This window comes from Capricornis sumatraensis, chromosome 3 (assembly GCF_032405125.1).
Source record: "Capricornis sumatraensis isolate serow.1 chromosome 3, serow.2, whole genome shotgun sequence".
Classification (NCBI taxonomy): domain Eukaryota; kingdom Metazoa; phylum Chordata; class Mammalia; order Artiodactyla; family Bovidae; genus Capricornis; species Capricornis sumatraensis.
The window spans coordinates 78,550,146-78,566,723 of NC_091071.1; the positions used below are offsets into that span (position 1 = coordinate 78,550,146).

General features: G+C 36.1%; 1 protein-coding gene and 1 non-coding gene across 2 annotated transcripts; one reads left to right on the forward strand and one right to left on the reverse strand.

The window, feature by feature from the left end:
- Positions 1-1,023: 1,023 nt before the first annotated feature.
- GCA (grancalcin) lies at positions 1,024-16,107 on the reverse strand. The gene is made up of 8 exons (XM_068968638.1): positions 16,060-16,107; positions 12,352-12,438; positions 9,899-9,968; positions 5,484-5,527; positions 5,052-5,199; positions 2,187-2,300; positions 1,812-1,870; positions 1,024-1,161 (listed from the first exon to the last, which is right to left on the reverse strand). Exons 1-8 carry the CDS (start codon positions 16,105-16,107, stop codon positions 1,135-1,137), a joined length of 597 nt encoding a protein of 198 aa, XP_068824739.1. The 3' UTR covers positions 1,024-1,134.
- Positions 8,476-8,578, forward strand: LOC138077261 (U6 spliceosomal RNA). The gene has a single exon (XR_011144722.1). It is a non-coding gene; the product is annotated as a U6 spliceosomal RNA (small nuclear RNA).
- Positions 16,108-16,578: the final 471 nt, after the last annotated feature.

Below are 16,578 nucleotides of genomic sequence, written 5' to 3' on the forward strand. Positions count from 1 at the left end.
AGAAAGACTGAGGCGTGTTTGCCAAGAAAGGGACTGATTAACTACAACTTATATCAGTAATCTTAAAATGCTAAGAACCTGATGACTCCACTTTCAATTTTCATAGTAATGCCACTCAGAAATGCTGTCTACCATGCTCAGGATCCACATCACACTTACTGAGAAAGACTTATGGGTTTACTAATGTCAAAATCACAGACTAATGCTGTCAAGAAAGTCAAACGTGTAATTTCTAAACATTTAAACAAAGTGGTACATTACTCAATTTTCTAAAAATTTTATAAACAGCTAATAGCAATATGTATAAACAATTTAGTTTAACAAACTGAAATATTGAGATTTCATTAAAAATATGTCATTTGCAGAAAACCTAAATTTAAACAAAGATGCCATTTTAGGTTATCTATACAGAGAAAGAAGTTATGTTCATTATGAATTTTGTTCCCCAGAAGACAATAAAACACACTGAAGAAAAACATATATTGCAAAAAAATTAAAAAAGGAAAAACAATGCCTCCTGTAGTTTTATTTCACCGTAGATTAATTTATGGTCCACCTAACGTGATTCAGGATAAAATTTTAGGAACTAAAATTTTCTTCTTCACAGGCAAAGAGTCACAAGTTTCTGTTTTCTGATTATGTGAGCAAATAAAAAAAAACCTACTATAAAGATCGCACAAAATCTAGGCCTCCCTTTCTGGCTCACCTTCAAATACCAACAACTACAAACAAATTTTTCAAAATATAATTTGTAACCTTCAGGTAAGTATAAATTAGTTTTATCTAGGCTTGCATCATTTAGCTTCTTATACAATCTATCTTTTTAAAATATATAATCTATCTTGTAATTAAGAAAAAAAATTAAAGCTAAGAGCTATTTATATCACTTAATTATACACCTGTTGATTATGCAGATATCTCTAAAGTTATAACTTTACTAAAAGCAATAATATTCCAAATACAAAAACATCTCTCTTACTGCTTTACACTGTGAGCTAAAGTAAAAAACTCAGAGAAGAGATTCAATATATGGAATATGGAAAAGCCTTAGAAGCTTTAGTCCTAAGGAGTCCAGTTCATTTCTTGTAAGCAGAGAAACTCATAGTATTTCTTCAGCTTTCAAATTCTAGACATTCAAACTGCCATTGTGCCCTGCAAAAACTAATAACAGGCAAAATCATCGTTTGGTAACAACAATATGGTTTTTATCTTAATGTTTTGTCTCTAATTATATTCCACAGAAGCATTTTCTCAAGAGGAGAAATGTTTACTGTCTAAGGTTTGTAACTCAAACCAGTATTATGCTAGTAGGATAAAGTTGACCTTATAATTTCCACATAACACAAATAAAACGAAACCCTGAAACACTTAGGAACATGTGAAATATAACCTTTCCGGTAGCTTCAATTGAAAAAAAAAAAAAAAAAAAAAGGACTCAGCCAAATAGCAACAATGGAAATGAGAAATGAATAGTTCCATTACCTATCATAGATGAACATTTCCTAACTCTTTCAGAAGGAAGATCATCACAAGTAAAATACTCTTTATAAATTTGCCCTTAAAAATGATTTGGAACATAAACTGCCAAAATCACTGTCATAAAATTTTAAAGTATTTTTATGTTTAATATCAAGTCAAATTGGTTACTTATACCACTACTGAATTTTATATTTGAGTTATGCTGAAAAATATAGAAAAAGTAAAATACATTATCTCCACTACTGAAACCAGAGATCATTTACATTTTCTGATCACTATGAACACACATAGAATACAGTATAAATATCAAAAGTGTAATACAGGATACTCACATCATCATATACGAAACTCACAACCCCTTGTTGCAAGTGGTCTCTTCTCCTAAAGAAATCTTTAAACAAGAAGTTATTTTCTGTGTTACAGTTTAAAATCTAGTTTTAAATAACTAGTGCCCCCAGGTATTACAAAAGGAATAACTTTATACTCTAGTAAATCTTGTGATTTTTTAAATATCCCAGGCCACTGAGATATGAAGAAAATTTTCCAAAACTGAGCTATAACATTTTTTCACTATTTATATTCCTAAAGTTTTGAAGCATTAGAACTCTGATAAGATTTTAACAGTGAATAAAGAGGGGAAGACACATAATACTATCACTTTGCTGAAGGAAACGTCCCCTAATACTGTGCCCATAAATGGACCATACCTGTCAATGCTCGAAGCTTCACACAGCAAGCAACATAATCATCAAAGAAGATTCTGCCATTCTTGCTATAACGTTTGACAATGGTAGTTACTGTCTGAGGACTCAACCTATAACCTAGAAAAAGGGATTGCTAGATTAAAACTTCTGAAACTACACATCATAAGCACACCATTAACCAACAATGTATTCTTGTTAATAAAGTTATCAAATTAACTTTCAGAATTCATTACATAAAAATATATATCAGAAACAAAACACATTCCTATTGAAATTGATCAGGAAAGGTTTCATTACTAATAGCAAAAGTGGTACATAAATTTCACAATTCCAACTCTATAAAAAGTCAAAGCTAGGAAAAACAAAACAATTATCTTTTTGTGCTTGTAAAATATATTTTCATTTTGAAATAATGTCTAATGTAGTGACAGGTTTTTTAATTCATCAATTTTTAAACCCTGTAATTTAATAGTTCTTCAAAAACATCAAAGCAAAGATTATTAGTGATCTTTGATATCATTCAAATCTGTATTTCCCACTGACTGTATTGTCTTAGAGTCAAAGAAAATTTGAGAATCAACATGGTTACTTAAAGTGGGGAAAAATAGTGAAATGTTATTCCATTTTGACCTATAACCCTCATTATGTTTCTTCATAGATTTTTCATTTTTTAACCGGTATTTTTACTCTTTCCTTGGTTCTTTGCTGTCTAGTCCAATGGTCTCCAAAAGTTTTTGAATGTATACTTCGAGTAAAAAGTTTTGGATCGTTCACTCTCATTATATGTATATTATTTAGTCTTAAATTCTATACAAGTATGACTATTTGATGATTTACATTTTAAAATATATAAAAAACTAAAATTTAAAAGAATGGAATAAAAGTAATTAGAAATATAAATTAATTTATTTCACTTGTGGTCCCCCCTAGTGATGGTCCTATGTATTTAATGAGGTGTGTATATTTCACTGTGAAGAATGCTGGCTTAGAAATGTTGTCTTTGTATATTACTGGATTAGATGTATTCATCTAGGCAAAGGGAAAAATAATGAAAATAAATGCAATAGAAGATAATTCTACAATAACTATAATGAAATGCAATCCAGGAAACTTGCTAAAAGTAATTGAAAGGAAAGGTATAAATTAATAGAAGTCAAATATGCAAGCAAATGTTATTATATGCAAATAAACCCTGAGCTCCCTATTAGAGAGTTATGATCCAGGTAGATATGGGACTGATAAAACTCACAAGATTTTCCATAGCATTCTCACCAAAAAAAAATTGAATATTTTAAAATATATCTGAAGACCTAAAATTTGAATAATACAGATGTCTCTTTGTTACTTACACTCAGCTGCCTATGTGAATTCTTTGGTGGTTTTCTTTTTTCCAAATGGTTATATTAATTTTCCAACATTGCAAAGAATTAAGAACCAAGTTTAATTCATCAGGAATTAAGACTCTATAATTAAACTACACAAGTTTATATGGACAGGACTATCCCTAAAATGACAATTTATTAAAATGTCTATTTATAAAACAAAATCATGGTTTTGATTTTAAACTGAAATTTGAGATAATTTACACTTGTTCAGATTTTGGAAAAGTATAATCTTTCAAAAGTTAGTTTTGTTATGAAAGCACTTTGTTTAGAAATGAATGTACATAAAATCACAAGCATAAATACAATTATGAAAACTACTTAAATTGTAAGCAAGTTAAATGGACTGTATGTAGTCCATGGAATTCTCCAGGCCAGAATACTGGAGTGGGTAGCCCTTTCCTTCTCCAGGGGATTTTCCTAACTCAGGGATCGAGCTCAGGTCTCCCACATTGCAGGTGGATTATTTACCAGTTGAGCCACAAGGAAAGCCCAAGAATACTGGAGTGGGTAGCCTATCCCTTCTCCAGAGGATCTTCCTGGTATTGAGCTGGGGTCTCCTGCATTGCAGGCAGATTCTTTACCAACTGAGCTATGAGGGAAGCCCCAAGCAAGTTATACACCATTCATATTATCATTTTTTTAAAGAAAACAGACTGCGAACTTTAGCTTATCAGAGATATGATAAAATAAATTTACAGTCTTTTGAGATACTCGAAAATGTAGATTTCTCATTTTGAGGGTTTTTATGTTTTGTTTTGTTTTGTTTTTTTTTTGGTGTCTACTGTGTGTTCTATGGAGAAGGCACTGGCACCCCACTCCAGTACTCTTGCCTGGAAAATCCCATGGACGGAGGAGCCTGGTAGGCTGCAGTCCATGTGGTCGTTAAGAGTCAGGCATGACTGAGCGACTTCACTTTGACTTTTCACTTTCATGCATTGGAGAAGGAAATGGCAACCCACTCCAGTGTTCTTGCCTGGAGAATCCCAGGGACAGAGGAGCCTAGTGGGCTGCCGTCTATGGGGTTGCACAGAGTTGGACACGACTGAAGCGACTTGGCAGCAGCAGCAGCAGCAGTGTGTTCTATACTACATAAAGAAGAAGAAAAACTAGACTACATATGGAGACCTGTTATTGAGATAAGCTTTTGCCATCAAATTAGAGATCTTACTAAGTTACAAAAGTATACAATATAAATGATGAGTATGAAGAATTAGAATAAATTTAAGTATATTCAACATAGGAAATTCAGAAACTGTTTTATCAACCAGAATGCATGAAAGGTTATCCTTTCAAAAGCTCACAAATAAAATGGTTTTGTTAAAGATATTTAATCAGAATGTATCTATAACCTTGACATCAAACTGGACAATAGCTGCTGAAATAATATACCCTTTTATTATTTAGCAAGTTTAAACAATTAAGATTCATCTGATCAAAGAACAAAGACAACCTGGATTTATTTAAAGAATTTTAATATGCTTACCCATAGCAGCAATGGCTTGATTCAGTTCATGATGCTCTACTGAGCCACTTCCGTCTTTATCAACAGTTATGAAGTTTTGCTTCCAGGAGTTAAGAGCTGCCCAGAGTTCTTTGAATTCATTAAATCCCATTTTTCCTGTGTAATCTCTCTGATAGTTTTATTAATGAAAATAAATTCTGATACCAAAGAGAATTTAACCTGGACTCAAAATTCCAAATAAGTGATTAAAAAATTGTAAGCTCACTTCTGCAAGAATTAGCCAATGTAGTATATAATTAGACTTGTATAAAAATGGAAAAGAATTGAATTCAAATAAGGATGTTACAAAGTATTTTTAAACACTCTAGTTTACCATGATCATTTTATACCTAACAACTGCCATAAGGGTAATTTTTCTATATTCTAGTGTTTTTTGTTTTTACTCAAGGATACATCCAACATGGCAATCATAATTCTGCAGGTTTCCAAACTGAAGGCTATAAAACATATTTATTATCTGAATTAAATTCTGCCCTATTACAACAATTTCTGTTTTTAAAACAAAACATTTACCAACTGACTGCCAAAACTATACATCACTCAATGAACAAACTCTATTAGGCATGCATAGTGAAAGAAAAAAAAAGAAAAAAATTACTACCTTCATACATCTACTAAAGGGATTTGGGTAATTAAATAAGCAGTTATAAAATACTGAAAACTGTCTCAGGGATGGAGGAGCCTGGTAGGCTGCCATCTATGGGGTCTCACAGAGTTGGACACGACTGAAGTGACTTAGCAGCAGCAGCAGCAGCAAACAAGGGGAAAAGAGGGCTTTAGTCTTCCTAACACAAATGCCAACTCGGCTTAAGTAGTTCTCACATACTGAGATCACAAAACTTGTTAGAGATTTGGTTAAAGCTTAGGGCATATGGGAAGGAGAGGCATATAATGACTTCAGATGAGGACCAGATCCTACAGGTTTAAGACCAATGGAGGTTACTAATGGATTGGAGAAGGAAATGGCAATCCACTCCAGTACCCTTGCCTGGGGAATCCCATGGACAGAGGAGCCTGGCGGGCTACAGTACATGGGGTCGCAGAGAATTGGACATAACTTAGTGACTAATCAACAACAAAGGATTTTAAGGAACATAGGAGCAATTCTAAAATTTCCATTTCAGAAACAGTAGTTGACAAAGAAAGACTACATAGAGAGTAAAGTACGATGAATCTGGATGTAGGTAAATCATTTGGAAGTTAACTCCACTCAACCAAGTAAGAAAGAGATGAGCTTCAGAACTGAAAGGAACTGCTTTTTCTTGGGGGAGGGGGAAAGAAAGGAAGAAGAAATATAGATAATAAGATAGTTGGCTATCTTAAATCAGAAATATTAACACTTCCATATTTAAAGAACTATAAATGAGGACTTACTAGGCAAAATTTAATTTTTTCTAATCCTTATCATAATTACCTTCAATTAGCATGCTGATTTATCTCAAGACTTACTATACATAGTCCTGATGAAGGAGATATTATGTCAGTACAGTTCAGTGAAGTTTACAAAATTCTTACTAGTAGCTCCTTAAGATAAAAAAATGAATAAGCAAAAATGCTTAAAATTATTTATGCTATTTGATTAAATATTTTGAAATTTTTATAAAGAAGAAAACTATTTCAGCTAAATTTTAGATCCATTAAAGAAAATTATAAAACAATCCACACATTAAAAAAAAACTTTCTTTAATGTTTCACATAGTATCAATTGTAGAATAGATGGTTATGGTATTTTCAGACTGGTAATTCAATTGACACTGAATAAGCAGTTACTATGAACCAGTAGTGTATGTTCTGTGATTTAACATAAACATGCCTAACCTATTCAACCTTGAGATTTCTTTGGAAGGAATGATGCTAAAGCCGAAACTCCAGTACTTTGGCCACATCATGCGAAGAGTTGACTCATTGGAAAAGACTCTGATGCTGGGAGGGATCGGGGGCAGGAGGAGAAGGGGACGACCGAGGATGAGATGGCTGGATGGTGTCTCGGACTTGATGGACATGAGTCTGAGTGAACTCCGGGAGATGGTGTTGGACAGGGAGGCCTGGCGTGCTGCGATTCATGGGGTCGCAAAGAGTCAGACACAACTGAGCGACTGAACTGAACTGAACCTATACTAGTCCCAGTTTTACAAATAAAGCAACTGTGGCCCAGAAAGATAAAGTTTCCCAAGTTCAGAGAGCTAACAGGTGGAAAAGAGAGGATTGGAGACCAGTACTCTTTCATACAAAAACTTCTCAGGCAGGGACAGGGAGAAATCTCTGGAATGGCATTCCATCATTTTGTCCAGTAAATTAGATCTAATTTGCCTTAAAGTTAACATAGCACTTAACATAAAGTTAAGTGGAAGAATCTGAATAGATGATAATAAATGACAAAAATTCAGTCATCAAATAACCAGCTCTTCAATCAGTTTCAAAATAGAACCAAGTAAATGTAAAAGTAAATAACCTTGACAAAGAATAGAAGAGAAGTTTTAGGAGAGTCGACAGATTTTCACTCTCTCCCCATACCACATTAGAATGGATAGAATTAAATTGAATTTTTACAATTTGTAATCCTTTAGAGAATAAGAGAGGAAACCAAGAAACAAAACTTTGCAAGTTGAAAAGTAGGTGGACATAAGTTGACAACCTCCATCTGAGAAAAGTGGCTTCCTGACCCTGCAATAAGAAAAGCTGAGAAGCAGCCTCGTTATCCTGGAGGAGACTTCAAACTTTTACAAATTGGTGTGAATGTAGAGACAAAAACAGAAGGACTGGTTGAATGCCTATGTAAGGTGCCTTTGAAGCCCAAATCTTGCTTCAGCCACATGGATGGCTGCCGTGTCTACTCCCAAGCCAGCAGACATCTGGGGTTTTATTTTCTGGAGGGTTCTATGCACTGCAGGAAACCAGGCACTGTTGAAGACAGGGCTATCTATTAAAACAAGGAAATAAAGTGACAATTTACAAAAGACTGAGAACCCTGCCAAGTCCTCCCTCCTGGGCTCCAGAGAGCAGATCAACTGGACAACCAGCCCCAAAAGAAATCCCTAAAGATCCTGACACCCAGTGTTGCAGGAAAAACTGCCCAGCTGAACCGCTAGGCTCTCAAGTCTGGAGTCAACACCCAGCCCAGCTCTCAGGGCTTCAAACCAGTATTTTAGTTAAATATGAGCAACCAAGCATCATCAGACATCTGAGAAAGGCAGCTGACATGAAAGACAGTCAAATGAACAAACCAGGGAAAAAACATTGAAGAAGTAGGTAACGCAGGAGGAAAAAAAACCTGGAAAAAAAATTAAAAATCTCAGAGAGATAAGGAAAGATGTCACATTCATGAAAAAAAGAACAACTGCTTTTGGATTTTAAAAACATGATAGGAGAAATGAAAGCCTCACTAGAACTTGAGGAGAACATATACTAAAATTGGAACAATACAGAGACAATTAGCATGGCCTTTACACAAGGATGACACTCAAGTTCCTGAAGTGTTAAAAAAAAAAAAGAAAGAAAGCTGAGGTTGTTGTGTGTTCTCTGTAGCCTGCCAGGTTCCTCTGTTCATGGGATTTTCCAGGCAGGAATGCTGGAGTGGGTTGTCATTTCCTTCTCCAGGAGATCTTCCCGACCCAGGGATCAAACCTGTGTCTCCTGCATTGCTGGCAGATTCTTTATCACTAAGCCACCCAGGATTTCCCCAGAAGTAGAAGAAACCAAGAGGCAGGAGAGAAAAAGAAAAATCACCCAATCCAAATGGCAGGCTTCCACAAAGAGAAAATGGAGAAAATGTCACTGAAGAAAACTGCTCAGAATGAAAGCAAATGAGTCTCGATTGGAAACTCCCTCTGCATCCCACATACACCAAGGAACAGCACTATGACATTTCAGACCAAGGGCAAAGAGAAGCTTGCACAAGCCTCTACACACTAAAAACAAATGACATACAGGCAGAAAACAAAAAGATCAAACAGTAACGGAAGCTGGAAGCAATGGAGCTTAAAACTCTTAAGTCAAAATGTTTTGTAATCTGGAGTTCTACACCTGGCTAGTCACTTAAGGACACAATGAAAGCATTTTCACAGGAAGTCTCAAAAGATGTGTTTCTCATGTACTTTTATTAGGAATCTATTAATAATGTATTTTATCAAATTTAAGATGAGAACAAGCGACGGAATGAAGGGGAGATTCAATTCAAGAGAGAGAGGAAAGGGCGCCAGATAAGAGCATCATGACTGCAATGCACAGAAAACGAGGCACAACAGAAAGCCCCAGGATGGGGATTAACTTCAGAAAAAGCAAACAGTTACAGAAAAAGGAAAATTAATCATATATTATTCTAAGACTCAGGAAGAGCACTTAGACAGTTAACAATAAAGCAAATGCTTATTACTGACCTAATGAAAATTACTGAATAGCTATACTGGATGGACGGGAAGGGAAGGGCTCCTGTGCACAGAGCAGGGACACGGCTGAAAGGGTTACATCCTTCCTCATTGTCCACAGCAGGACACAATCACTGATCATCATCAAAACTGAAAATCAACAGCAATAAAAGCATGCTGTTTGAGATATGGAGGCACAGTTCAAAAGAATTAGCCGAAAGAAGTTGAAAGAGATTTTTTTCTAAGAGTGGTTAACATCGGGGGGAGAATGCACACTGAACAGTATTTACTTGACAAGATTAGCATTATTTGACTCTGCATTATGTGTGTGAATGTATGTGATAAAAAAAAGTTTTAAAAAACATTTCAAGTATGGACACAAAAAAGTTAGAAAGTGAATTTCCTAGTGCAATTTCAACAGAAGAAAAAAAAAAACGATCTCACGAGAAAAAGTTCCACTAATTCCAGATTGTGTTAAACACTTCTGAAGTTCTTCAGCATCCACTTCACCATCCTGGTAAAAAATAATTACAACCTGATTAATGAAAGAAGTTGTATAAAAGCATACTAAAATGCTAACTAGCTGTTCAAGGCCAATAAATAAATATGCAGTCTTCAAAATATTACTCTATTATCATCTACAAAATTATAGAGATAATTACTGATGACAAAGACACATTAGAGAACATCACACAACATGAATACTTTTTCACAATCAAATTTTATTCTATTAAATTATGTAGGCATTTCACATATAATTTATATTCTCTACTTCTGAAAAACAGCATAATCACTCTGTCCTATAATAATGCAATATAAAATCTTGTGAGAATCATTATACTTCCACTATAAAAAGTTAGAAAAATGCCTAAAATGTGTTCAGAGAAGTCTCTAATTTTTTCTTTCATGCTTCTTTTGAGGGGAGCTTATTTCTAAAGGATACTGAATCTTTAACTGGGAAGAGAAAATTTCATTTTCCTTCACATCTTTACTCTCAGCTTGAGAGTCCCCCTACATTTTGGTGCTATTCTTCTGAGTTTTGTCCAAATATTCTTTGCCATTCTTATGAGAAAAAAATCTTTTATCACGAATAAGAAATCACAATCAAAGTGAAACAGGTTGAATACTCTCATTATGTTTCAGTACTGCATCCTCTTTTCTAAAAAAATAAAGAGTATAATAATTTACTTGGAAGCATCTCATACATGGTCATGAATTCAAAACAACAGCTCTGGGAAAGGATTAAGGAGGCAAATTTGAAGCATGTAATTTACAAGAATCCAGAAAAACAAACAAACAAAACTTTTACAAACTAATACTAAGAAGTATTATAAACACATCTAAGGAGCATTATAAACACTAAGGAGTATTATAAATATCAGGCAAGTGAGAGACTCACTTTTAAATTTGAGGAAAAAAAAAACTCAGTAGTTACATTAAATTATGTTTTAATGCAATATTTAAAAAGACAAAATTAATGCAAAAAAATCCGTGAAAAAATATCCAGTTTTTAAATAAAGGCTCTGAACCTGTTTGTACCATTCACCTCATTTGTCTCTCTTGATATTGACCCTGATTAGGTCTATCAAGCCTGTTAGATTTACCTGATGGTCTTAAATGTTTAAGATATTTAAGTATATACCAGTTTATTTATTGCATTTTAATCTGCTTATTTTGTGGAAATAAACCCAAGTATTTGGTAAAACAAAAATTTAATGAAAGTGTCAAATAGTACAATCATAGCAGATCATTGTTGACAACTGTTACAATGAAATAGTTTGTAAGTCAAATAAAGGTCTCTAAATATATTAGCTACAAATAATAGAAAATGTTATCAAAGGGGCTTAAAGAAATAAATGCTTCTTGGGGCTAGGCAGATCTAGACTCTGTGGCGACTTAACAAAGCCATCAATCTCTTTTCATATTTCCAAATCCCTCATCCACAGGCCTTTCTCTCAAGCTTCTGGCCTCCAGATCACAAGATGGCTACAGCACTTCCATACTTCAAATCCCCTTTCCAGCCAAGTGTTCCCCTTTCCAGAAGAAGGAAAAAGGGCTAACACTAGTTTCAGCTAAGCTTTCCTCATTTGGAAAAGGAAAGCATCCTAAAGAAACTGCACCTACATCTCAATGGCCAGTATTATGGCACAATGGCTACCTTTATACAAAGGTGTCTGAGACAGGATTAGGGTTTTCCAACCTCTAATACACGTGAAAAGGGAAAAGGACGTTTTGAATGAAATTTGGGTAGTCAAAACAAAGTGTTTGCAACATATAATAATTCTGTGTATATATATTTCTAGAAAGACATTTGGGATCTAGCGAACATTTAAATGAATGAATAATGAATGGAAAATGTTATCAAACTTCTCTGAAATTCTAACCACTCAATAAATCTTGACTACTGTAAAAGGAAAGAGACATGGTCTGTGTCTAAGACTCAAGAGTGAATCTCTCTCTCTGCTCATTAGTTTGGTATTTGCACCTTCATTCCACCCCATTTCCTTTACCTTTTCCCGATCTGCTTTACCATTAAGGCTCTCCCAGAAACATCCACAGTGTACAAGTCTCTGTGATACTCTGCCCTAGCTTCTGCAAGAAGATTTACATAGAGATCACTTCTTCCCCAGATCCTATCTGGCTCAGTCTCCATGCACCACCCTGGTTTCTCCTAACATGTTAGACACCAAACTAACAGACTTTTTAATAAGATAATTATGACCATTTTTTTTGATAATTATGATAATTTTTCTGATCTCAGAAAAAAAACTAAATAAGCTTAAAATACAAATTTCATATACATTTTAAATGAAACACTAAGTAAAAGAGCTTGACAGTTGTTTTAGATTGCAATAATTTTTTTAACTGATATTTGTGCTGTATATTTAGCATTTTACCTGGCCAGCAATAGCAAGGAAGCATTTCCACATGGGGTCTCCTGTTGAGATACTGCCTGGGTAAACTGGGTTTCCAGGGTATCCTGGCTGTCCCATTGGATTGCCAAAATTTCCAAACTAAAAGAGAGAAAAGGGAGGAGGTTATTAATATAAATATTACCCATTATACACTAAATTTGGTTTAAAAGAACATATTTATGAGAAGTCCGTTGAAAAGTAAAAATTGACTTACTGAAACTTCCCAAATCATCACAAAAGCTGTTAGCTACAAACTGTTAGTTGCCTTGCATTACTTAATTCATCCCATTAACAAATATTATCCAATGTTCTTTAAAGTCTTAAGGAAAAAAGAAGTCTCTAGCCTCTAAGAATGAGGCATACTTTTAAAAAGTGTTGATCATCATCACGGAAGCAAAAAGTTAAAAAATATAAGAAAATTTCACCTATAGTAAAATGAAAAAGTAAACCTAAAGATACATACATAGAATAAATAGTAAATACAATGAAACTGTGTCCATGACCAAATCATGGGAAAGTGCATAGGGCTGAAACATACTGAAACATCCACCAAAAAACATGCATTGTTTTATAAAGCAAGACACCAGTGAAGAGAATAACAGGTGGTAATTCAAACCAAGGTCATCTTCAAAATAAGAACAAGAAGAATACCAACAATAATAATAGCTAATACTTACTGAGAGCTTGTTATATCTTAAGTACTGTTCTAACTACTTTCTCACTTCCCAACAAGTCAGTGAGGTATCAAAGTACTATGTCCTTTTTTCAGTTGAGGATATAAAACTTCAAGCAGTTTCCTGGATTAGTTAAAGTTAAATGGCTAGTACCAGGTAAACCATGATTCAAAAATAGGTAGTCTGACCTCAGAGACTACATACCCTTTGCTTCCTGCTTTGGCTCTGGTGATTGTTTTCTTTTTACTCTGGAACTTTGAATGCATTCTTTTATACCTTTGAGAGGCATTTTGCGCACTTGGTGCTCTGTCACGTGTGACTCACTGCGACTCCATGGACTGTAGCCTGCCAGGCTCCTCTGTCCATGGAATTTTCCCAGCAAGAATCCTGGAGTAGGTTACCATTTCCTCCTCCAGGGGATCTTCCTGACCCAGGGACTGAACCCACATCTCCCACATTGCAAGTGAATTCTTTACCACTGAGCCACCAGGAAAGTCCAGACAGGCATTTTTTTTCAGTGTTTTTAATGAGTCTGGAGAATGAAGAAATATCCGACTACCTTTGAAGAATGAGCAGAGACTGAGGGAAGGCAAAAAGGGAAGAGAATTCTAAGTACTGGTTGGGGGAAGGGGTGAGGCAAAAAGGAGCCTTTTTGTAGCAGTTTGAAAAGCTGCAGCTTGGGAAACAGTAAAGGCAAAAGAAATGACATATGGGAACTCCAGGAAATGTGCTCAGGGATGCAACCAAAAACTAGATTAGAAAGCAATAAAGTACAAGAAAGAAAATAAAAACGTTAAAATAGTATAATGAATTTTTTTTAAAGTGACTGTTTAAGAATTACTTCTTTGGGACTCCCCTGCTAGTCAATGGTTAAGAATCTACCTGTTAAAGCAGGGGACATGGGTTCAATCCCTGCTCTGGGAAGACCTGACACACCACAGGGCTACTAAGACCAAGCCAAAACTACTAAGCTGGAGCTCCTGAGCCCATGCTCGCAGCAAGAGAAGCCACTGCAACGGGAAGCTCACATAGTGCAACTAGAGAGAAGCCCCTGATTGCTGCAACTAGAGAAAGCTTGCAGGCGGTAATGAAGATCCAGCGCAGTCAAATAAATAAAATCTTTTAAAATAAATAAATAAAAATAAAAGTTACTTCTTTGAAAAGATGGACAGGCCAGTTTCCAGAAAAAAAAAAAAAAAAAGAAGTGTATATAACCACAGAGAATTAAAAAAAAAAATATATATATATACATATATATAAACAAATGCTTATGAACACCTTTTAACCAACACATTTGAAAAGGTAAATTAAATGGACCTTCTAAAAAGTATTTAAATTCTATAATATACTGAATTACAGTATATTTTTATACTATTTTATATTTTTAAATTACAAAAACATACTGAAGGAAGAAAAATCCTATTTTTAATAAGGGTAACTATGATATAAAGATCAACCTTAAATTTAAAAACTGCATAAAATATTATTTTTTGAGTTACTTCACTGATTGGGGGAAAGTTTCAGGCCAGTATTGGGGGACAAGTCTTGATCCAGAGGTAAAAAGATTAGCAAAATTCCCAAAGCAACTTTTGCTCTGAGGCAATAACAAACACCTAGACTTTTGGTTCTAAGGCCTCCAAGGACATGGAGGGCAATCAGGGCCTGGGGCATATTCAAGAATTTAAGGCTTACTGGAGACGCTCACCTCGTTAAGGTTCACAGAAGAAAGTAGGCCAAACCAAGTATAAGCATATTATTGTTGTTTAGTTACTAAGTTGTGTCCGACTTTTGAGACCCCATCAATGGTAGCCAGCCAGGCTTCCCTATCCTTGGGATGTCCCCACAAGAATACTGGAGTGGGTTGCCATTTCCTGCTCCAGGGGATCTTCCCATACCAGGGATTGAACCTATGTCGCCTGCATTGGCAAGTGGATTACTTAGTGAACCTAGACCCTCTACTGTAGCATCTCAAATAAAGTTTTACATCACTCTTTGGTAAGTATCCTTTGCTATCTAAATAGTATAATGATCTGATACTTGCTCCTAACCTTTTTTTTTTTTAAGAGAGACAAAAGGCTTTTCTGGAACATTTATTTATAAATGACTGAAAGTGAAAGTCCCTCAGTTGTGTCCAACTTTTTGCGACCCCATGGACTATACATGGAATTCTCCAAGCCAGAATACTAGAGTGGGTAGCCTAGCCCTTCTCCAGAGGATCTTCCCCACCCAGGAATCGAACCCAGGTCGCCTGCATTGCAGGCAGATTCTTTACCAACTGAGCTATCAGAGAAGCCCTTAACCCTTTTTCTTTAACTCTTGGAACTTATTCTTCATTCTATTTCTTCCATGAATAGCTTGTCTGTACAAGTTTTCTATGCTTAACATATATCCTTATGCTTGAAAATTCTGACCACACTGTAATACTACCTCAAAAATACGTATAAATTTTGTTGTATATGCTGTTACCATGTCGACGCTACAACTCCCAACTCCCAAAGGTGATGCAGGATAAACAATTAGGTAAGAAAGTATAATCTTCTCCCCTACAACCCAGCCCCCCAAAGTTTAGAACAGACTGCCCTTGGTAGAGTAATAAACATTAGAAGGCATTTAGCATATCTTAATTTACTCATAAGCAACATAAAGAACTGAAAAGAAGTGGTCAAAAAAATTCAGGGAAAGGATGTCTAGCAAAACTGAGGAAGGGGTCGGGGGAGGAGGGATGAAGGGAGGGTGGACCAAAGAAGATACTGGAACAAGGAGGATGCTCTGTTCCTCTATCTTAAGAAAGAAATTTCTAAAAACACTCCATGCCCATTGATCCACAAGGATTCGCCTAAGGGACCATCAGGCACCAGAACACCTGCGGCTTTCCGCTTGGCCCCAGCCTGGGCTTCCTACACTACGCAAAGTCCTGGCGCCGCCGGGTACCAGAAGCAGAAGTAAGCAAGGACCGACAGAGGGTGAACCCGGCCACCGCCGCAGGGGCCTCACATCCCGCGGGGGTGGAGGCCGCGCCGAAGCGGCCAGGACTCACCCCTCCTCCGTATCCCGGGTATGCCATAACAATCTTGCGAGGCGACAGCCCGGTTGGGAGAAAAGCAGAGTTCTAGGTGCAGGTGCAGGTGCAGGTGCAGGCGCAGGTGAGGGTGAGAGACGCACTTGCAGCGCCTTTCATGTCCTCGAGACCACCCTTTTCTGAGTCCAGCCCCGTCCTAGTCGGTTCGGATTGGCTGAGACCTGCCCTTCGCAGCCTATACGGCCTAGGCCCGCCCCTTCCCCACGTCTAGTCCCACCCATCTCGTCTCTGATTGGCTTCACTAGCCCAGGCTTTTCCTACTCCGCCCCTATTGACTAGCTCAGAGGTCTCGCGCTCTAGCCTTCCTAAACTGCAAAGAAACGTTTGCTGTAGTTAACTTCCACGCTTTTTGGAAAGGCTCTCTAGGCCGGTTTCTTTTCACCTTAGAAATCCCAGAACAGCCTGCCCATGACTTCTTTTTACCTATTCGTCCACTTTTTTAAAGATGGACTACGA